This window comes from Heliangelus exortis, chromosome 2, assembly GCF_036169615.1.
Source record: "Heliangelus exortis chromosome 2, bHelExo1.hap1, whole genome shotgun sequence".
NCBI lineage: Eukaryota > Metazoa > Chordata > Aves > Apodiformes > Trochilidae > Heliangelus > Heliangelus exortis.
This window is the reverse complement of record NC_092423.1, coordinates 55432945-55455936: the sequence shown is the minus strand read 5'-3', so window position 1 is coordinate 55455936 and position 22992 is coordinate 55432945. Positions and strand designations below refer to the sequence as shown.

General features: G+C 35.3%; 1 protein-coding gene across 1 annotated transcript in view; it reads right to left on the bottom strand.

Moving 5' to 3' along the window:
* The window catches only part of CNTNAP2 (contactin associated protein 2), an 830415-nt gene that overhangs the window by 342759 nt on the left and 464664 nt on the right, over nucleotides 1-22992 (bottom strand). The window contains exon 8 of the mRNA XM_071736230.1: nucleotides 19406-19670. Within this exon, the coding sequence (XP_071592331.1) occupies nucleotides 19406-19670 (265 nt within the window). The remainder of the gene's footprint in view (nucleotides 1-19405; nucleotides 19671-22992) is intronic.

The window sequence follows — 22992 nt, the reverse complement described above, 5'->3', positions numbered from 1 at the left end:
ATTACACAACAAAGAAGAACGAGAAAAACACATACTTAAAGCCCAGATAAAATTAATTTCTTCTGATAATAAACTTAGAAAGGAAAATTAACTACATCTTCTAAAAGAGTTACAAGACAATAGTTGCAGTGGGTGATTCTGTAACTGCAGTTTATGAGAACATACCCACAATACCGAATTTATAGCTTGAGATGACCTGTCATTTAAAAAATCTGTATCAATTTTTACCAAGGTAAAATACCAACGTATTGCCTTAAACTGAGTAACAAAGATTAGAGACTTCTGGACAAAATTAAAACTAGGCTATTTAAAGCATGAGGGGAAAAAACAGTGGCATGGGCCTGTTTGCCTAGAAGTCCAGAAGGAGATATGTCTAAAGCACTCTCTGGACAGGGGAGTAATAATTAAGAAACAAGAGGGTATTAGCAAAAAAGTGTCAGCCTAGCTTGCACCACCGTTTGCATTACATTAAAAGATTTTGAAAATAAAGGTTTTGCTCCTGTGGAGATTGCATGTAGAAATATGACATCACACCTCCAGTGGGTTTTCCTGAACATGCTAACCTTCTATGAGCATCTGAAATGTCACTGGTCTTCTGTCTCCTGAGTTGAATTTGCAGTGCCATCTGATTCACTTAGATGGTAAATGTCTCTCTAGCTTTCATAGCTGTAATTTTCAGAGCCTTGTCTTTTTGTGCTTTGATAATTTATTTTTTTTTTTAGATCATTCAGCAAACAGACAAAACCTTCTGCCTAATTTAAACATAGATATAAACAGAAACAAAAAAATTACATGGTGCAGGTGTTCTCATGTTGCCAGAGGGGTCTGTGGTCTCTCTGAGACCAGGCAGGTGCTGCCCCAAGCTGGACATTGGAGCAGGTTCCACCCAGCTCCGATGGCCCCTCCACAGGGCACAGCCCAGCCCTTAGCCATGGCTGGGCACCTTGTGGAAAAAGCAACTGAGAAAGGGCAGAAGCTGCCTGGCCATGAGAGGTGAGAAAGAAAGCATGAGAAATAGCCCTGTAAGCCCTGAGGAGATAGCAGGAGGAGAAGGATGAGGGGCTGCACCTTCCCCCTCCCTGAAGAGGTTCCCCTGGAGAGGGCCGAGGAGCAGGTGAGTACCTCCTGAGGGAGCTGCAATATGTGGAGAGCACACATTGTTTCTATTTTAATCTGTAATAAATTAAATTAATCTCCCAAAAGTCATCTGTTTTGTATGCAACCATAACTGGTATGTGATCTTCAATCTTTTAACTCATTTCATGATCTGAGATTCTAAGACTTATTTTCTCCCTTTGTCCTGTTGAGGAGTAGTACAAGAGAGTGGCTGGGTAGGTGCCTGCCCCTTGACCGAGGCTGACCCGCCACAACTGATGGAGCTTAAGACAGACAATTATGGCATGAAGCTAACAGATCATTGTATTTCAGCTAATTTTCAGCTAATAAGCCTTAGTCCGCCATCCTTACCTACTGAAGTTATTCTTTCATAAAAGAATTAACAGATAGTAGCAATGATAAAAAATGTTTTAAATTTAATATTGCACAAAATGCGAAATATTTGTTTTATTCTCTATTTTTTACTGCATACTTTAGTCTGCTTTGTATACATTAAATAAGTCAGTATCACAAGACCCATGTTCTTGCATGACGTTTTAAGTAACAATAAAGCCAGGACTGGAACCATGTATACCAGTTAAAGAGACAATCTCACACATCAGACTATATCACTAGTTAGTTCTGCATGATTTATTCACTGATTAATCCTTATCAGAGCATTCAGCTTCCTCTGTTATGAAGCGTGAAATGTAAAAAAAGATAAAAAAGCTCAGCTAAGCTTTTATAAGCAATTTGTGAAGTCCCTCCACATACTTTTATGGGGTTGCAGAACTATTTCTCTATCTCAACGTGCATTTCTACACATCTTGGAAAGTCTCCAAACATTCTTAAAGCATAGAACAGGTGATGCTGTCTGATGAACTAACAAGTGAAAATGGTGTGCACTATGCTAGCCTAAGGAGTGCACTGTTTCTTCTAGCTAGTATGTATGGTATGCTCTCCCTCTGTGCACTGAAGGGGCAACACCTAAATCTCAGCTGAAAAAACAAGCATTGCAATGATGCAAGGCAAGAAGCAGGTGGAGGAAAAGTGGATCAGCAAAGCACTTGGATCTGCTGAGCAGACCAAGTGGAAATCAGGGCATGAGGATAGCTGCAGATTTCAAGCAAAGACAAATTCCATGCATTATTTCTATGTACACAGCATTTAGCAAAATATGCCAAGAGGGGCACACCACTGTCTGTCAGCTGGCTGCTAGAGGAACAATAGGAGAAGTGGTGGTATTTTGCCTGTATTAAAAATACTTGCCCCTACAAATTGGCATTGTTCATGTCATAGAGATCATACATTTCTGCTATAAGAAGTCTTATGTTTACTGACTATAAAATGACCAGGAGTTAAGGCTGTCTTTTTCTTAGCTACATATATCTGCATGGAGCTTTGCAGTATGACAGTAAATTTGTACTGAGTTTTCTGTGCAAGCTAATGCTCGAAGAAAAGGATGAACATTTAGCTTTAATTATACCTCTATGCTTGTATATGTAGGATGTAATTTTTTTTTTAATGAAACAAAAAAACCAGGAAGTTTTCCTATTTCCACAGTTAACAGTGCTGTGCAATACACTGGAAATACAGCAATTATATACAACCCAAATGCTGCAGACTCTAGAACATTAAAAGCTGTTCTTGTAAGAGGGTCAGCTACTGATCATTTCAATGAAATGGAACATAAACCCAGAAAATAATGGTCAGGTTTATAATGATTGTTTTTGTTCTGTCTTTTAATGAAAACTAATAAATGGGGTGAAATACAGTTCTCCCCCACCCCAGTGGCACAGGGAATGGAATTTATGTTCTGTTCTTCACACATTGTTTTCTTCTGCTCCTTCTTCCTCAGGGAGAATTCCTTACAGTGTCCCCTGACTCCAACATGGGGTCCTTCCCACGAGGTATGGTCCTTCCCACGAGGTATAGTCCTTCAGGAGTAAACTGGTCCAGAGCAGTTCTGTCCAAGATATGCCCAGTGCTCTCCACTTATCTACCCATCCAGTCATGTGATCATAGAGAGCTATCAGATGGTTCAAGCATGATGATTCACCCCATGGTGAATCTATGTTGACTACTCCTAATAACCTCTTAAACCAGATACTTAGAAAGGACATCTTTCTAGGGATGGAGGTGAGGCTGACTGGCCTGTAGTTTCCTGTGTCCTTCTTCTTGCCCTTTTTGAAAAGCAGAGTGATGCTGGCTTTCCTCCAGTCCTTAACCACTTTCCTGTTCTCCATAACCTTTCAAAGATGATGCTTAGCAATAGAATCTACAGCCCCCTCAGCACTCTTAGACACATTAGGGTCCATTAATTTGTGGTGTACAGTACACCTAAATGATCTCCAACCCAATCTTCCTTCACCAAGGAAATCTTCCTTTAAATCCTTGAGATAAGATTCCTAGTGATAGTCCTGAGTTAACAAGAATATTTTTATCATGCTTTAGTAGATCACTCAAGGAGATAAAAGCCATGCCCGTCTTAATTGGTCTGCCAAAATGGGCCATAAATATGTCTCAGGCATCCAAATATGTCTTTCTAGCAGTCATCAATCCATGACTGAGAGCTTGAAGTGAATGATGGGGGGGAAGAGGTGATCAAACTTTATCACTTGTGCTATACATGGAAATAACTTTCATTTGGCAATACTTTTAAATCAACACCTGCAGCACTTCATTATGCTCCTGTTTAAAAGATATACAAAGCTCCAGGTACATGTCTTTTCTGAAAGGAAATTCACATAGCAGCTCTTTTCATGTCTTAATCCTATTATACAAAAATCCTTTTCATCACTTGATCTTCATTTGTACATATGCGCCAAATAAATACAGAAACTCTGCATTTTTCTTCTAAACACAACATAGCACTTTTTACTAGGATTTAGCTGAACGTCCGCCACTGTTGCAAAGGCATTAACTATAGAAAAAGCTAAACCACTGCTCCTCACCACAAAAAAAAACCAACTAGTTGGGATATTATCTGGCAAATACCAATTATTCTTTCTTCATTATTTATTCTTCATTAAATTCAAGCTACAGTAAGTTATTTAATTTTTAAACTTGGAATACTCCACTGCCAGAAGCAAACAGTGATGTATAGGAAGACATTTTCTTCAATTGAAACCATCCTGTGATTGAGACCTTTCCTGTTAGTGACATTTTGCTTTAGACCAGTTCTTTAGCCACAAACAAAAGCAGTGACCTCCACACAGCAGAAGGAAGTTTTGTGCATGAACCAGGTACATACAGAAATGGAGGTAGAGGTAAACTATGAGGTAAACTATGTTTAATTTTTAGTTTGTAAAGCTCACAACCATCTCACATAGTGGATCTTGGTTCGTGTTAGTATCAGTCTCAAAGCCTGAGGATTGTTCATATGAAACAATGTCCAAAACTGTAAGCTCCAGTCTGAAGTGTGCAAATGACGCTGCACAGACCTTCAGGTCTCAGCAGGAACTATTCCGCTCCACAGATCCACTCCTGTTATATTGCATGGCTTGCTACAGCAGACATAGCCAGGTATAAAATATTGAAAGCATTTCAGAGAGACCTTGATTTGAAAGGAAAGCATCCACTTGTCTTCTGTTGAAAGCCTTCAGAAAGAAAAACTGGTAAAACACTGCTCTGCCATAGCACTTTGTGGGATGTGAGACGTAATGCAAGGGAGAAGTTCAGGTGGAATCTGCCTAGTGCAGCATTTGCTGGCAAAGATTAATTTTGTGTTTTTGTTAAGAGGGAGTATGTTCTTTGAAACCAGAAAGAAAATTAAAAAAAAACAAGTGAAGTACTTAATAAACCAGAGTAAAGTCTTAATAAAATTATTGCTTCAAAGTATCCACTTTATAAGCTATTTTTTTAAATCATGCAGTATGTTTTCTTTTTTAAAGGGCACAGCAGCAGTTATACATAAAGTAAAACAAAATAAAACAAAATATACTCTGTCTCAAAGGAAACCACGGTACAAATATTTGGACTTTAGGCAATGGTTTTCTAAGAAAATCATAAAACCGATAAAATTGTAATTAAAATGCTAGCATTCTGGTACTGCTTTGTATTTGACTGAATATTTCCTTTCACAGACTCCTCTAGGACAATACAAGTTATACCTCGAAGTTAAGAATACATGTACTCTGACTCTGTCCATGAATTCTGCTATGTTTTAGAAGAAGATTTCATATATTAATTTAGGAGGAAGTGTCTAATGAAAGCAGCTTTTCAGTATAGTATAAAAGAAGTTCTAAGAAGCAAAGAAACTTGAAAATATCTTCAGCTCCTAACGTTTCCCTGCCACTTCAATAGGACAGCATTTCCTCTCATCTGAACTTTTCACTAGAGACTGTCAAAGAGGAGTGTGTAGTTTAAATGACAAAGCCTTTGAAAAGGTATAAAACTATCTGTTCTTCAAGTACATTGCCTTGTTTTGCTTCTCCTTTCCACAACATTACATGAACTCTGAATCAGCAAAGTTTCCTCAGTCTCCTAGAAAACTACTTGAGCTCTCATCTGCCAGGGGAAAGGCACTTCTTACAAATACAGCCATACAACAATGGATTGTTCTTCACAGCACTGAGATCAAAGCTGACCATGGCTGCAATGCTGGGTGCTAGAAGTGCTACCATTAAAATCCAGACTGAATCCACTGGCTGTAAAGGATGAGAGCCAGGAATAGACCTACCCTGTCAATATGACTGGTGCAACACTGGGAAAACTGGCACAGGAGAAAAACTGTGCATCTGCTGGTTAGTAAGAGGGGAATCAAGGGATTTGAAATTGTTATATTATCAGTACAAACTTGAAATCATGTGCCTCAACAGTAATCTTAAAAGATTTCTTAAAGATCTACACAAATATGTCTCTGTCCTGAAACTACAGAGAATCCAGTTGGTGTTAGTACAACTGGAGAGGTAATCGCCAACAGTGATCTAAGTAAAACACTTTTTTGGAAATACTGAATCCATGGGCAAGTGTATCAGGTGGGGAGTTTCAGGATCATTCACACCTGCAAGTCTGTGGAATGAAAATTGTAGTGGAGAGGTAGTAGCTTTCATCAGTTAACTATACCCGGTCCCTCCTGTATTTCATAATAAAAGAATTCACTCCCAACTCTCTTTATATACACTATACCCACTCAAAATTACCTCTTGAGCTCAAAGAAGAATGATTTAACCAAACTGCCCATTCTTCTACTTTTTAATTTTGATCTTTGCTCAATATTTTCCTCCCCCTAGGAAAACCCTGCTTATTTTTATAATCCCGTTGAAATTTTATTCACAGTAAACTGCTCTTAAAAATTCGTGTAATGGGAAAAGTCATGATTGGGACTAGAACATTTAGAAACAATGAAGAGATAGCCAGAAAAATTATAAATACTGCATTCTCTGTCTTGTATATAAAATTACTGGTTTCTTTCCTATCAATTTCCTATTTTGTCACTTTGTGGTCATCACAACTCTGGCATAGAGTATTATCTTTTAATCACGTTATTTCTAATGCTCACCTCAATATAATCATTGTCAGCCCCCAAAGCAACATGCTGACATCACTTCCTTACTACAAAAAAGTATACATAAAAGCCATTTTGAAGAGATTTTTCCTATGCATACACATGCAAAGATACCTATGGCAAGAGAGTATTTTCTGCTTTTTGTTATTCATAGATAGTAAATTTGGTTTCTGGTATACTTTGAGTATTTTGTTAGGGAGAATAAAATAGTTGTAATAGTCCAGTTTATTACAGTAAAGTACTTATACACATTTTACAAGTGTTTTTAAGCTCTTTACCAACAAACAGTTACATTAGCACTTAATTATTGCTTTTTACTTCACAAGTATCTTTATGTCTACTGATTTTTTTTTCTGTCTTCTAACAGGAGAGAAATGAAATAAACTAGACAAGGAAAAAAATAAAGGAAGATGACATAAATTCTGTTAAATCTGGAATGGATTAAGAGATTTACAGGTTTTTTTCTAAATGTTTGCTGGAAATCATCATCTTATACTTAACAATAAGGTGCCACTTCAGTAATTATCGATAATTGAGATATTTCTTCAAATGTTATTTTCTATCCACTCACCTTTTAATAATTTCATTTTGGTTTAGATCACAAGTGAAATCACAATGGAAAACAGAGAAATGGATATCTGGTAGATTTTTCTTCTTTCCTGCAGCATTTATTATAAGTTAATACTGGAAATACATATTTTTATTGTTAGACAATTTCACCTCACTCTTCACTGTAAAATTTATTTTTGATAGTGTCTTGAAAAGCCCTGGTATAAGAATTTTCCACTGCAGATTTTTTGTTGCATTTTATGCATTAGATGGTCTGTCATACACATAATTTGTAATTATAGGACCCACAGTCAATAAATCATGGAAACATATTATCTTTTTGTCATACTTTACTTGGGTTAACAACATTTTGATGCATTGTAGAGGCTGTCACTTGTATTTTATGAAGATAAATCATTGAACAATGCAAGTCATAAGCTGAATTGTAATAAATCATTTACTTCACTACTCTTAAAGGCCTCGTGACTTTGTAAGTTAAGCACAACTTTTTCATTGCAACAGGAATACACACAGGTGCTGCCAACTGTTCCCATGCTGGTGGCCTGGAGATTTGTGAAGGACTGTTGGGACCTATTGTCATTCAGAGCAGCAATAATTTTATTAAGGGATTTGGGATCTGCTGGCAAACCCCTCCTCTCCCTGAAATTCACAGCAACAAAAAGAGCTATTTTAACAAAAAATCTATTTATTTTAAAGTCTGAGCATTCATTTTAAGCATTTAGAGCATCTTGGAGCTATCTGCTGCCCTTGAAATGACACCGTGGCAAGAAATACCTCTATTTGTGAAATGATGTAACTTTTAAAAAAAATAGCATTCTGTAGAATTGTCAGTTGGTGCTGTAGTGACAAATCAGAAAAAAAAAACTAAAAAAACCTAAATTATCTAAAATGAGGTTACTCTTTAATATAACTACCGCATGAAAGTGGCTAACAAAATTAGGAAACAGAAAGACAAGTAATTCGAATATGAAATGAAATCTATTGATGCCTTACTGAATTTAATTTTACGTTCTCTAAAATATCTCTTTGCAATAGACAATGTTACATATATTTGTCCTCTGAACTACTGAAAACCCAAACAATGTTGTCTCTCTTAAATTGATGCTTACAAAGGACCGTGCGCTCTCAAAACTCTACCTATTTTTTTTTCTCTACGTTTATGTGCCTGTTCCACTTTTTCATCATTGTCACAAAGCAACTTAAAAAATAAAATGTTATAAAACAACACCTTTGCAATGGTCCTAGATCTGTTGCTTCATTCATGGCTTGCCTTCATATCACAGACACCATCTGGAAATGGATTTTTTAAATAAAACTTAGATGAAAATTTGGTGGTGTAAAACTAATGTTTCTGTTTCAATTTGATGAAAAGTATAATAAAGTCACATCTCAGATTACAAATCCTTTTAAATGGAAATAAAATTTCACTTTTTCCTTATCCCTCCCTGTCAGTAATACTGGTAAAAGACAAAAATTTCAACTTCGCTGAGTTTTAGCAACATAATTTTTCTATATGCTTATTTTTTAGTCACTGGAGGCATGTCTAGTTCAGTCAAACACAAACATGCACATCATGCATTCATACATAAATCATGTGAGCCTGCTAGGGTGCTAATTATCAGTGTACCATATCATGGAGCTCAGAGCAGGTTTGTTTCTCAAGCTTGAAGGCAGTTAGGCAATTTGCCTACACTTAATCTAGCATGGCTATACTTATTCCAGCATTCCCATAACTCCACCGGGGAAAGGAAAATAACTATTGAAATAATGAGTTTCACCTCAGGCTATTTATAAGAACACTCAACCTCAGATGTCTATAAAAAGATCCTGTTATTCTCCTTATTCCGCCTTCCTCCACTACCCTCCAAATATACACGTTTTTCCATCCTGCTCCCTACTGCTAAAGAAAGATAGCTTCCTTTCATCCTTGCCCTCTAACGAGCAACTCCCACCTGACATAGGAGGCCTGTAATACACAGTTCTCACTGAATGCTGAAAATTTATGTCATCTGTCCTGTGCTCCCCACAGCTAGCTGCCTAAATGACACCTTTCTTGTTTCCTGAGACTTATTTGCCATCTCAAGAATAAGTAACCAGCTGTGGAAAAGGCAGATTTCTTTGGGAACTTAGCAGTAGACACAGGTAATGCATATTTCCCTACACCCTCACAATAGATAGCAATATTTCTGCCACTAACTTCTTACGATTTTAATACATCTTAATCTATTTTAGGCTTTACTGAGGGACACAGTTCCTGGAGAAAAGTGATTATAAGAGGCTTTCAACTACCACAAAACCAAAATGCTCTAAGAAAACTATATAATGATACACTGTTGAATTCTCAGAAACTAAAAGCAAAAGAAAATGAGAAGACTTAAAACCACAGATCAAAGGGCATTTCACAATGTGTAACGACTAGGCTTATGATTTTTTAAAACTTGTAATTTGTACAACTCCTTTTAATTTTGTTTTATAATACACTCAGCTAAAGGCTCTGACTTTTATAATCAGATGCTATATTCGCTTGAAGCCCTTAAATCCATTATCTTTGCAGATAAAAAAAAAATCTGTGACATTGCCTTCCTGCCACCTGCATAAAAATTCTAGGAAACTAGAGAATCCCTCTGCCACACCCACAGCAGGACTATTGATCCTGAAGGGTTCCAGTTGGGATTAAAACAGCCTGCTTCTTCCACAACGGAAGAGAGAGGTAACGATTCAAACACAATTTATCAGACTTTAGTTTGGTTCCTTTCATTCCCCCCACCTTCTACACATGCTTTGCTTGAGTAATGACTTGGGTTTTCCTTATTTGTTGCCATACTTCTTCAGAAGAGTGACACTGTGACAGTTCTAAGATGATGACTAGAGTAGAAATGGAGAAGAAGAGGCTAAACAGTAAATACTATGTTAAATCCTATTAAAATCTGGAAGGTTCTTAAATATTTACTTTCACAGGCAAGTTTGCTACTGGTGTATTTTCCATATATCTGTGTGCTTGCACATTGCAAGACTTTGCATGTCAAAATAAGATGCATTTGTTGTGTGATTAAGTGGTCAAGTGTAGCACAATTCATCAAAACTTTTATGTTTATTTTTTAATGTGCATTATGTTTCTCATAATGATGAATGTCTGTGTTTAATTTATTTATACTGATTATTTTATTCTGGAAAAAAATTTTAGTAGATTCTAAAAGATATTCTGACTGTGTGAGAAGATATATATTGTAAATACATGAAATTTTATGTATATGGTAAGTGGAATTTTCTACTATTGCTATTCTGAAAATAGTTTTTGAGACTCATTAAGATGGCACATGACAAAAAATGTAACTCAGCATGTTTTCCACATGAAAATAAACTCTTAATGTTTGTGCAACATTTAAATTAGAGAAGTTCTTTCCTAACTTAGGAAAATACCAAAATATCAAAACCAACACACCTTCTTAATGTCCTTCAACAGCACAAGACTGGAGGATGCAGTAAGTACTTGTCGAATGAGAAAGAACAGCATAAAGAAAAATCTTAATGTTTATTTTCTAGGATCCTGCTTGCTTAGACATGGATAAGAAGTGTAAGTAATTAAACTGACCATTGGTTTTAAAGAAAGTGGGATATATAAAATATGGACTGTGTCTGTGCATATCCATGGAGACGCAACTCTTAATGAGTGATTAAGGACTGGAAATTAGTATCAACTTCAGAGATTTTAACAAGAAGAGGGTTTATGTCTGTAGAAGCTAAAGATCTGTTTTAAGTTTTCCCTTGTATAACACCCCAATGGTCCTTGCAGGTTTTATAATTTAGTGCCGATGGCATCTTTTCCAGCAGCTCCTGCAATATGTATTCCCTTTTGAAGTGTGGTGGGGTCTTGACATGAGAACAACTGGCACTTCCTCTTAACCACCTGGGCTGTTTCTCAAGCTTACTGGTACAGAACCTTGCTACGGTTCCTCTACCAAATATCTACCTTGTAGTCTTTAGAATAACCTATTCTGAGAACAAGACCTGGCAGAAGATTTTTAATTGGTTTTGTGATTCTATAATACATAAATGGAAAGACAATGTTTTAAAATTTATTTAACCTGAAACAAAAAAGAGCTTTTACATTTGCTTTAGTCAGCACTATGTAATCCTTTTTTTCAATTATTTTATATTCAGTGGTGGTGAGATTGTTTTCAGGACATAATCCAAGGCATTCCAAATTAGGCCTTAGACTATTTGCCTAAAAAAACCCCCGTAATTTAAAAGTTAAAAATAGCTAACCTTTTTTCTTCAAATGTTGTTTTGCTTCACATGGCAAATGCCTGCACATAAACAAAGCTTATTTTCTCTGCATATTTGTCAACCGTAATCTATTACCTTACGTGAGAAAACTTCTAAGGAAGCTGAAGTAAGTGAGAATTAAGTGAATGCAGCTGTATTAACAAGCCAAAGGAGAAGAAAAGAATAGCTAAAGCAAGAGGGAAAAATTCAGAAAAACGAGGATGCAATAAACTAACACATTTATTTGCTAACTTCCTCCAGAGCTACCACTATCAGATATATTACAAATACAATATTCATCATTTCTTTTTTTATATCTAAGCAAGATTTTTTTCCCAAAACCTATATTGAGCATGAACTTACATTTAATTTCTTTCCCAACCTCCATCTGCTTCAGCTTACAGTTAGATCTAACAGCTCTTTCCTTGGTACAGCCCACTACTGCACACTCTAACACAGACCTATGGAATTTCAGTAGCAAAAAGTTAAGGCTTTAAAAACCTGGAAGCTAGTCCTGCTTCGACAAAAATGTTTTCCATGGACCTGCTGCATTACCTTAACATATGACTGTTCCATATCTCACTCACAGCTCAAAAACACTAGCTACAATGAATGGCCATGGAGACCTGAAGCTGAAAATACCAGAAGAACCCTTCAGAAACACACTCTTTCTATAAATGAACAAACAAAAAAAAAAACCCAACCTAAGAAGATACTGTATTCAGCTTCAGAGCATCTGTTGCATTGTCTAAGTAGGACGACCTAAATAGATCTTTCCTGTGGCATGATCGTATTCAATACTTACTGCATACATATTATGTCATTATTTAAATATAAATAGCTTGTTCTAATTATAAATAGCCTTATGGAGACTGATAGACAGTAACAGTCATCACATATTTCTGACATGAGAAACAAACACTCAAAAATCCAACTGACTGGTATATAAAGTACGTTGGACTATAACACTTCTTTTACATAATTATTTATTCTAAGCAGCAATATTAGTTAGTAGTAGTAATATATTATTATTACTTGTAGTAAAAAAAACCCAAACTGTAATATTCCATAAACAGCAAAAGACAAAGGGTTCAAGAATCAAAGGCCTGCCAGTGTAAAGGTTAGATATAAAAGAAACCTCAAATACCTGATACGAAACAGAAAAAGCACAATTTGTACAGGGCCACTCAGATGCAGAAAGAAGAGAAGGAAGAAGAGGTTAGTGCATTCCTTCTGCTCCGTATATTCAGCAGAAAATAGAAAATTCTAATGTCATTGTGCGAAAGGAAATAAAATTGTTTTGTAACTTCTTTGTCTTTTAAAGCATTCCGGCAATAAAATAGCATTCTTTAGATGTTTTGAAAATTTATTTTTTTTTAAAGTAACATTCTTCCATGTGGCCCTAAGGATCCAGAACTCTCTTGCAAGATGTTTACTTATATTTAGTGGGATATGCTGTACTGCATTACACATATACAATTCCTTATTGTTTGGTAATACACTGGGTTTTTTGTGAGGAATGAGAATAATATGCTTTTGGGTTCTGAAAGCATAGGACTTAGTAACTTGCTATGAAGAACTCTGACCAGTTAAGCCATGGCACAATTTGAAAATTCCTGTCAATAATATCAGCCTTGTGTTGCAAATTTCAGATGCTACAGATGTGGGGTCTGCTAGTATTGTTTTAACATTTAATTCTTTAAGTACCTACACCAAAATGTTAAGAGTACTATTTCATTCTGCTAGAAATCTGTATTTTTAAAGCAAAAAAAAGGCAGAATTAGCAACATAGGAAATGTTTTTTTTTCCTTAGTCTATGTTTGCAACTGAATATACTTACTTCTGTGAACTTAACTGAGTACCTGATGCCATTTCAAGCATGTACTTTGATATAAATTGCTTTTAGTCATGTCAATGAAATGCCAAAATATACATCACAGTTGTGCATGACTGTATTAGTCAAAAAACCTGTTAGGGCTAAGATGACTTACCTGAACTGTATTGCCCATGTAAAGAATGGAATACATTCTTTGGGCTAGATGTTATTAATGCAAACTTGGAGGTCAGCAGAGGGACTATGAATTTACAGTGCCATGACAGAAAACAAGATCTTTCCTCGAGCACTTAAGTCTTATGCAGCATAAAATATGTATGCATGCTTGACAACTTTTACTTTCATTATATATAGAAGTGACTCTGTCTTCTCTCTAAAATAATGCTGTCTAAGAAGCGTCCAAGAAGGACTGCCAGAAATCTGTCACAGATAATATTCTATTTGACCAGGTTCCTGAATAGCGACGAAAAAGAAGATACTGAATGTCAGTTTCTAGCATATAAAGTGAACTTCCATGCCTGTAATGAGGTTCTGTTTCCCTATCCACCAGAAAAAAACAAAAACAAAGCAAAGAACACTACTGATATTATAATGAACTCTAATTGTTTTTCTCTGAGTAATTGACTAGACATATTGAGGGACACCTACCCAACTATTATTGATGATTCCTCATTAATAAAACTCAAATGAGCTTCCAAGGACGTTTGCACTACAAAGACTATTCCTGTTTTCCCTCTAAGTGCAAGTTCTGAAAATACCTGCTTTAAAAGTAAAGAAAATCTTTTTTTTTTCCTTGTATTTGGAGAATATGAAAAGGTGAAACGATAGCACTGGCAATTTTAATTTTCGTAATTGATAGCTTCATTTCACTGTACTTCTGCACTTATGTGGCCCGTTGCTTGAATACTCTGTGCCCTTTTTTTAAAAAATGCTATTGTATCTCTCCCTAAACGTTTTATACGTTTACAGAAAATAAATATACTTTATTATAAGGAGAATATATTTTTCTCCTCACCACTCCCCTCCCCCCTTTTTTTCCTTTTTTTTTTTTTTTTTAAATCTATAACAATGATTGTTTCCTTGGCCCAGCAAAATTTTACACACACCAGATTTCCTTCCTGAAACAACGACCAAAGTGGTAGCAGGCCACTTTTCTGAAACTGAGTACTTTCTATTTGTTTCTACACTTAGGCTGCTTTCTAGTCTGCATTCTTCTCTGTTGTAGATTCTGTTTTCTGAAACAGCACAGGCTGTGTCTCTGCTATATTAGTAAAGAGGATGAACGAATGCTCTATGTTCTCGTCGCCAGTTCAACCAGCACAAATTCAAATTTGCAGTGCTTATGGTTAGTCTCTATAGCAATCCATGTAGTGCTGTGGATCAATACGCTCTGGTTCTTCATCGTGTTGACCCATATGCCCACAATGAGTAAGCCATGAGAAACGCTAACTTGTTTCATGTCTACCATATGAGTATTGTTACTAGACCCATGGGTACAGCAACCCTGTCTCAACAATTTGGCTCTCCTCCTGATGCTACAAGTTCTTCTTTGGATCTGAGACGTAACATTATTTATGTTATGATTTTAAAAAACTGATATATCATCATTAAGTGATGAATAATAAGAAAGTCACCTGATACCCTCTGATATTTACACTTTTAAAGCTATAATATCCAGACTTTGTCTTGTGTATAGAAGAGGAGAGCATGGGAGTCTATAAAGGGGCAGACCTGTGTGAAAAAATGTTGTGAGGATAAGCCAAGGGTGACAGAGTTAGAGCTCATGTTTTGTACATATTTTCTATTGTAACAGGCTCTGGACCAGACAAACCACAAAACTATTTCTGGATCTCAGTGCTTAGGGTGTCTTGAACCAATTGAAAAATTATATCCTGTGAGAGATAGAGCCTGTTCCCAGAGGGGACAGTCAGAACAGTAGGACTTTGAGATTAAACAAGGAGTGAATGATCTGACAGTGTAGACTCACCTGCTGTCTGCCCTGGGTCTCCTGAGTCCATTGAAATCATTTTACTATTTGACCAAATTCCTATGTTCTGCAAAATTCCTGCATGCCAAAAATACCTGAGTAAACCGACTGATATCTAGCTATATCTACAATGGTACACATATATGCATACAGAGGTTTTAAGTTATACTATTAAATGAAAAGTCAATGCATCCTTTTTACCCTCTACAACACTACTTACAGAGAGCCATTTACAAAAATATAACTGTCAGACAAAATAGGCAGAAGAACTTTAAGTTATTATAGATGATTATTCATACCCCGGGTTATCACGAGATGTGCTTAGCCAACTATTTCTCTCTGACAGAAGTGAAGTAAAAGACAGCCTTCAAGTAGATTTCCTACATCTTCTCACAAGTTTCCAGAAAAATTAAATATGCTACAAAGTGAACTAAAAATCTAATATGAAGTTCAAGCACATATTTCAAGTAATACATACTAACATCTAAGGAAAAGCTTATAGGAACTGTCTCATCCAATCAATAACAGAAAAATGGTCTTACAAAATTAAGAACTTTAAGCCAATGGTGCTGGGTGTTATTCACGACACTGTTGAAAGAATGGCTGAAAGTACTGTGTGATTGCCATCTAGGACAAACTGTATTCAGCACAGGTGTGTGAGTCCAGGGAACAAACTTTTTCAAAGAGCCACCTTTATGGAAGAGGAGGCAGAGATAGCAAAGAATATTAACAGAGAATATGTGAGGGAAAGAACACAAACTTTCAGACACCCAGTCTTTCAGATATAAGCAAGCATTCCCCCTATCCCCCCTTTAAATCATATGAATTATCAATGGTGTCCTCAGGATAGTACTGTCAGGATGTGCATAAACACAACAAATAAAACTACAGTTCCTGTCTTTATAGCATTATTTTATTTATTTTTTTATTATTTGTCTAAAAAGAAAATAACAGAAAAAAACCACATTCACCTCCATCAGCACATGTAGGTTCTCAGAGACTTTAAAACACAAACTAAACTATATTTGCCATGTCCTTTCCAATATTACTGTCAGTCACATATCCAAAGATGGTATCATCTGTTTTAGAATGCATAGCTTGTATTTGGTAGGTAACTCTTTAGTGAAAATTAGTGATTGACAAAAATCTTAACTCATCAATTTTCTTAGAAGAAAAAGTCTGTAATCAAGAACTGTGTTGCTCTAGCTCATTTGAGTATCTACTGTACCTACTACAAGAAAAACATGCTCAAGAAAGAATAACTGCTACACATCTGTTTCTCAGTTCAGTTGAATTCAAAATCACAAATATTTAAATATATAGCTGCATTCCCTGCTTAAAGTCATTAGCCAATAATAAACATACACAGAGGAACCGAGAGACAAAACTGGCTATCTCAGAAGCAAAATATTCTCTAATATTCACATTCTTCTGATGTTAAGACATCATGCTGTCTGTGGACAGAATTTGTGTTGTTCTTCTTGATCATGCTCCTCATGGGTACCTGCCTCCACTTACTAACATTCGCTGCATAACCTAGTATAAGTAATATTGAAGACCTGATGGGAAATGTTATCTTCCCACCAGAAGTGCAGTTCTGTTCTGTGCATACACGTTCCCTATTTTAGCCCTCATTTAGTAGTGGAGGCATGAAAATCTTTGTTTTTAAATAATCTCTGAAACCTCCCAAGCATCACAAAGCATCTCATAAATTAGTTCCATAAGGAGGTTTGCAGTGGCCAGCTTTGAATAAGAAAGATGGGTACGTAACTCTGTTCAAGACTCTTCTGTTCTCTGAACTCCACTCATGCTAAATTAGAGCACTGTGGTTATGGCTTTGAAGTGTTTTAGAAATATTATGACACTGAAAAAAAGACAAACCAGAACTCTGTTCAACAATAGTATCCAGTGCAGAGATGTGCAAGAACATGCTCTACCACCTCCACATCAGCATACAGTTCTTTCAAATAATTTCTGCCAGTCAGTTCAAATGCTATTTTTTCATCAAGAATTGGACTATGGTCTAGAATGAACTGACAACGTACCCATGTTAGTATGGAAAGCTGACATCAAAAGTTGTTAATGCAATTGTTAGTAAATTATGAGAGGTGCAGAGATAAGGACTAAGAGATTTTAACTTTGTCCAGGGAAAATACAGTGGTACAGGTGACAGGCAGGTCATCTGCATCTTGCAGGTCATCTGCATCTTTCCCTGGCAGATGCGATATTTTGCTTTTTTTATGTTCACAAACCCTGTTCATTTCAGAGACCCTGAAATGCCTGTTGCAACAAAGAATTAAAATAAATAAAATATTTACTGGGATAACTCCACAAATAAAAATGTCTCTATTCAGTGAAAATTAAGCAATAATTTTTTTTTTTTTTTTTTTTTTTTTTAATAACAAATAAAAATACTACCTCTGTAAGATATTCAAACTGCAGTATGCTGATACTGAATTGTATGGAAATTGAAAGCAGCATCTTGGCCATAAAAATGAATGGCTATACATGAGTCTTAGACTGTTATGTAAATTGATACAGACTGAAAACATTCATTCTGAAGAACATTCAATGCAGAGTATTCAAAAAGAATACTTGTTTTCACACCTCATTTATTGGGAAATTATTGTTGCTGTGGGTGAAGGTGTCGTGAAAGCACAAAAAAAAAAGCCTAAAAGTTTTCACATGTGTTTACTTAACAGAATGCAAATCTGAAAACCGTTCTGTTATCAAGATATACACAGTGCAAAATTAGTGGCAAATTGCTGCAATTTTTCATTTCTTGTATGTGACTAATCAGTACTGAAAACTTATTGGTCAAAAAATGGCTCAAGAAAGTTCAATGTTATCTTCTAATCTATTATACTGATTTTTATGATAAGAATACTAATGATTGAACAAGATACATATTTTCCATTACAAAATTTTAATTTTACTAAACAGGTAAATACCAATTTTTAGTTGTTATTATTCATCTTTTATTCAGTTCTATCTTTAAAATAATTAATGTCATTTAATGCTCATCTCTATTTCATTAATGGGTTGAAAAGGCAATCCTCAGAAAAATGTCCACTTGCCAAATGAAATTTAACTTTCCTTATTATTTTATATTTTCTCATTTTAAAAGGCAGTTTTTCTTACATTTCTTTAAGTCCCTGTTTATATAACTGTGCAGAAGAATAGAAATCAAATAGAAAAGTAGACATTAAACTCACTGTAATTCATTCAGAGCTATTCAACTATAACAGTGTTGTTGATGAAGACCAGGAAATTAATAAAAAATAATAACCACAGATTATTTCTGGTGAAAAAGACAACCCTTTTTTGGATAAGAAACTAGATAGCCATATAAGCTACTTCAAATAATCACTGGGATTTTTTTTTATGTGGAGCTAGATCCACATGCAAGCAACCATGAATTTTCCAAGCCATGATTAGATCATGATTTTGCTGAGAGAAAGTTTTAATTGACATGTGGCTAATACCCTATTTGCTACAGATGATAAAGAAATGCCCATGAAAAAATATAAACTAGAAGTATTCCACTTTATCAAAGTGAAACTAGCAAGCACTTTGGAAAGGCTGATCAACTGAAATGCATACCCTTTCTTCCAGGAAAAAAAATCTAATCCTGTACCTTTTACCTTGTATTGACCAAAATATCCTAAATAAGGTAGTGAAAGCTCTAGTACTTCTATACATATGTAGACAATGCCACAAAAATTTTTTTGTGCCAGCCTCATGGTTAAAACAAATGGATATTTTTATCTTTTTAATAGAGCTCCCAAATTATTAGGAAATAATAGGACCAGCCCAATTATTAGGTTAGTCTCCTATTCTCTCCTTTGAAAACCAAATATTTTTGTGGAGAAGCCTGAAAAACAGAAGAAAGGAAAAAACAAAAAAAACCAAATAATGCTGCCTCAAAGGCAAGAGGTGATGTGTTTTCAAGGTTTCATGACAAAGTAAGAACATTTGTGTCACCTTTTTAAATTTAACAACTGTTCTTCTCCTAACTATGTAATAAAGGAATATGGTCACCATTTATATTTTAAATTTGTATAATAACTTTTACAAGGTTTAGTTCCGTTATGCTCTTAAGCAACATCGATGAAAATTATACTAGTTAAAGAAAACCACTTACCTGATGAGATGTCTATGCGGTTTTTCTTCACTTGTGTGACATTGATATGGATGCTGATTTTGCCCTCATTTATGTCAATCTCAACATTCCCCAGGCCATCGGCAAAGTTACTGAAGACAAGAAGACCATTAGGGTTCCAGGTTCGGAAAAGGAAGCTGACTGAAAACAGATCCTGGCTTGGACGACCGGGAACCTCAAGGTAACTGGTAGCATTGAAAAAGACAGGCACTGTATGTGGCTCCACACAAGAAAAACTTAGATTTCCCTATATGAAGACAAAAAAAGCAAAAATATAAGCAAAATGGTAAGATTTATGTCTCCCTCTAGAGAAGTATTCCAGATTTCCTTCAACCTAGAGGCTACTGTGATCAATGCAAATTGCATGTAAATATGGGCTACAAATACTATCGTTACTGTTACAAACTTGGTGTTGATGTTTGTTTTATCTAGCAGTGGCCCCATTTTTGTACTGCACATAGACACAATAAGAGGTAGTGAGGCAATCTTTGCCCTGCAGAGCTATATTTTAACTAAGATAAAACTTGGATGAAAACATCAATATTCCCAGTTCAAAGATGAAATTAATCACAGCAAAACTTGGGCATGTTCTTGGTCCCACCAAAACCTATAACAGCAAAGTAATTCATCCTTTTATAAAACTGAAATACAGCTTTCCGAATAGCAGTATATTAATGTGTAAATAACATGTGAAGAGCTACTCTCTGGTAGTACATAAGTAAATACTTCATTTCATGATGCAGAAGGATTTGGCACAGATCATGAACAGTGCCTAATATTTGTAATTATTCAATAATTTTCTCTGTAAAAAAAACCCCACTGTTTTCACACTGTAAAATTTTACTCTGACAAAAAAATCTAGTCAACTTTACTGATATCAAAGGCTTTAAAATGTATCTGTAAACAAGACTAGAATAAGAGACATGAATTTTTCACTCTGGTTCTCGTTATTTCACAAAAAAAAGTCACACAAGTAGGATGTTTCATCATTTTTTTCCTTTTAAATCTTATATAATGTGTAGCAATCTCTGGCCACAATTGACTTTTGATGCATTAATGGAAGTATCAAACAAAACTCTCCTCTGATGAATAATTTCTCTAACATGTGGCAAAGTGGATTCTGTTCTACGGCTACATTTCCAGATGCACTGTGGCAGATGTTTATTTTTGGTATTTTCAGCTCAGTTTGGGAAGGATGAATTTTATCTGATGCAGTAGGGAAAATAATATGATGAAGATAACAATTTTTTTGATATTTATTTGTAAATTTTAAAAAAATGTTAAGGACTGAACAACATTTTTTGAGGTATGTATGTGTTTACAGACGGGGTTCACCAAAGCACTGTTCAGAATCCTACTATGAGTCACTGATCATCTTTATCACATAAATATTTTTAAACTCCCTATTACAACCTTTTATGTCATGTATATATGTAATTATGCTGTATAATGCATCTGAAAGTTCATCTTGAGGGAAGTTAGAGAATCTGGAAGTAAGCTTGGAAAGAAAGTCTTAAGTAAATTTTTTTTTATAGGTAATTTTTTTCAATTGGAGAAGGGTTGATAAGGAAGCAAGATTTAAGACTCACTACCAATGTCAAAACCTAAAATTGTTGAAAAAACAACAGATCAAAAAACATCTTATCTGTGTCACACCAACATATCATTTGAGCGGCAGATTCAGTTGCTTGTTTTGTATTTCCATATGAAAACCAAATGAATAAAAATAATAGTTTCTTGAGCACTCAGATAAATTCTTGGACGACTTTGCAAAATGATCTATTTTTTTTACAGTGTCAGAAGTAACTACCACACAGTCTACCTATGTGGGACAGTTGAAGTAGTAGCAATGAGACAATCAGGTTGGCAACTTCCATCATCCATTAGGAAACACTAAGGTTTCCAATAATCCAAAACTGGAGAAAAGATATCTTTATACTGAGCTCCTAAGATTCTTTCCTACCTCTACAATAAAATCTCAGCATTCTACCATGTTCTTCTTTTCATACACCGAAGAACCATGGATAAAAAAAAATATCCAAGGATTTAGGAAAAAAGCTATACCAACTACAGGAAGCTTTTAAATTACATGATGAGAGAAATTATAGCTATTTTCTGAGTAAAGGCAAAGAATCTTTGCTTATCTCCTTTGGTGTTAAACTGCTTGGCTGTTCTTGGGTTGTTTTTTTTCTTGCTTGTTTCTTTGTTTAAAAGTTGCCTAGAGATTTTTATTTTAAGCTTTCAGTAAATTATTAAATCAAACTAGTTAACTCATTGGTTTGAACAGTTTTAGTATGAACATTTCTGAGTATTCTACAGAATACATTTAGTTAAATGATACATATTACATACAGAAAAAAAGCTGGACAGTGGCTGAAATACCCTCTGTAACCCTTTGTTAATGTTCTCAGTGTAATAGTCAGTAGGACTAGAAACAGTTTCTGTTACATAGTTTAAGCAAGCCTGTGTAGACAGAAGGAAACAGCATTTTATAAATGCGAACTGACTTCTTCGGTTTTGGCCACAGGTGCCAATTAAGTATTGCTCAGAAAGCTTTTTGTTAGGCATTTTTAAGTTTCTTTTGCTGCTTTGTTTCCATGAGGAACTAGCAACTTCCTCATAACAAGAAGCGTTTCATTACGACTTGACATTGTTGTCATCCTGATACATGGGACACGTGCATGTTTAAGACTTATTAATGTTAATGGCACTGAATACATTCAAATTCTTTTTCAATTCAGTGAATGCATTTATTAAGAACAACCTATCTGCATAAAGGGTTTCTTTAAGAAATAATACATAATTGTAATTTCCATGCTAGTTAGTCTATTCCCTACTGAGTTATTTAGATTAATCTGAACTGGATTACCAATTCCCTCTCTGACTGCAATTCAGAAAACAGCTCTTTTAAGTAAACCCATTAGACATAAATTGTTCACTAGGTCTAGGTCAAGAGTTTGAGCTAATGTGCAGCTTGGGCCTATAATAGCACTCTTATTTTTAAAAGAGGAAGAGATCCCTTTCTGAAGATTCAGAGTGACTTCCTGAATAGTCCTCTGGCAATGATAACCTGGGAGTCAAACTCACACAGTGACTTTGTGCTGATGCTGTCGGTCTTACCAGCGAATTTTTCACACGACAGTGAAAGGGAAATAAAGAAAACACTTTAGTTTGGGTAATTGAACATAGATTCATGATCTTTGTGTTGCAAAATAGCTTAATGTTTTTTTCTTATAAATCAATTTACCTATATACAATCAGATATAATACGGTGTCTTAAAACCATTTCCAAATAATAGTGTTCCTGGCTATATATGTAGCTCCCAAAGGAGGCAATGAATTTATTATGACTACAATACTTTTTAAATCAGAATGATCACACAATCCAGATGTTATAGTGTATGCTAAATTTTATCATGTCAGTATTTTTCTCCAAATAGCCTGCTACTTATCTCTGAGCTTAAAATAATGTTTCCATGATATAAATGTTTTAAAGAAAACACCTTACATTTGTTTATGACTGCACTCTGTCATGGCATATGAGCTGCAAATGTTGTCTGAGTGTAGGA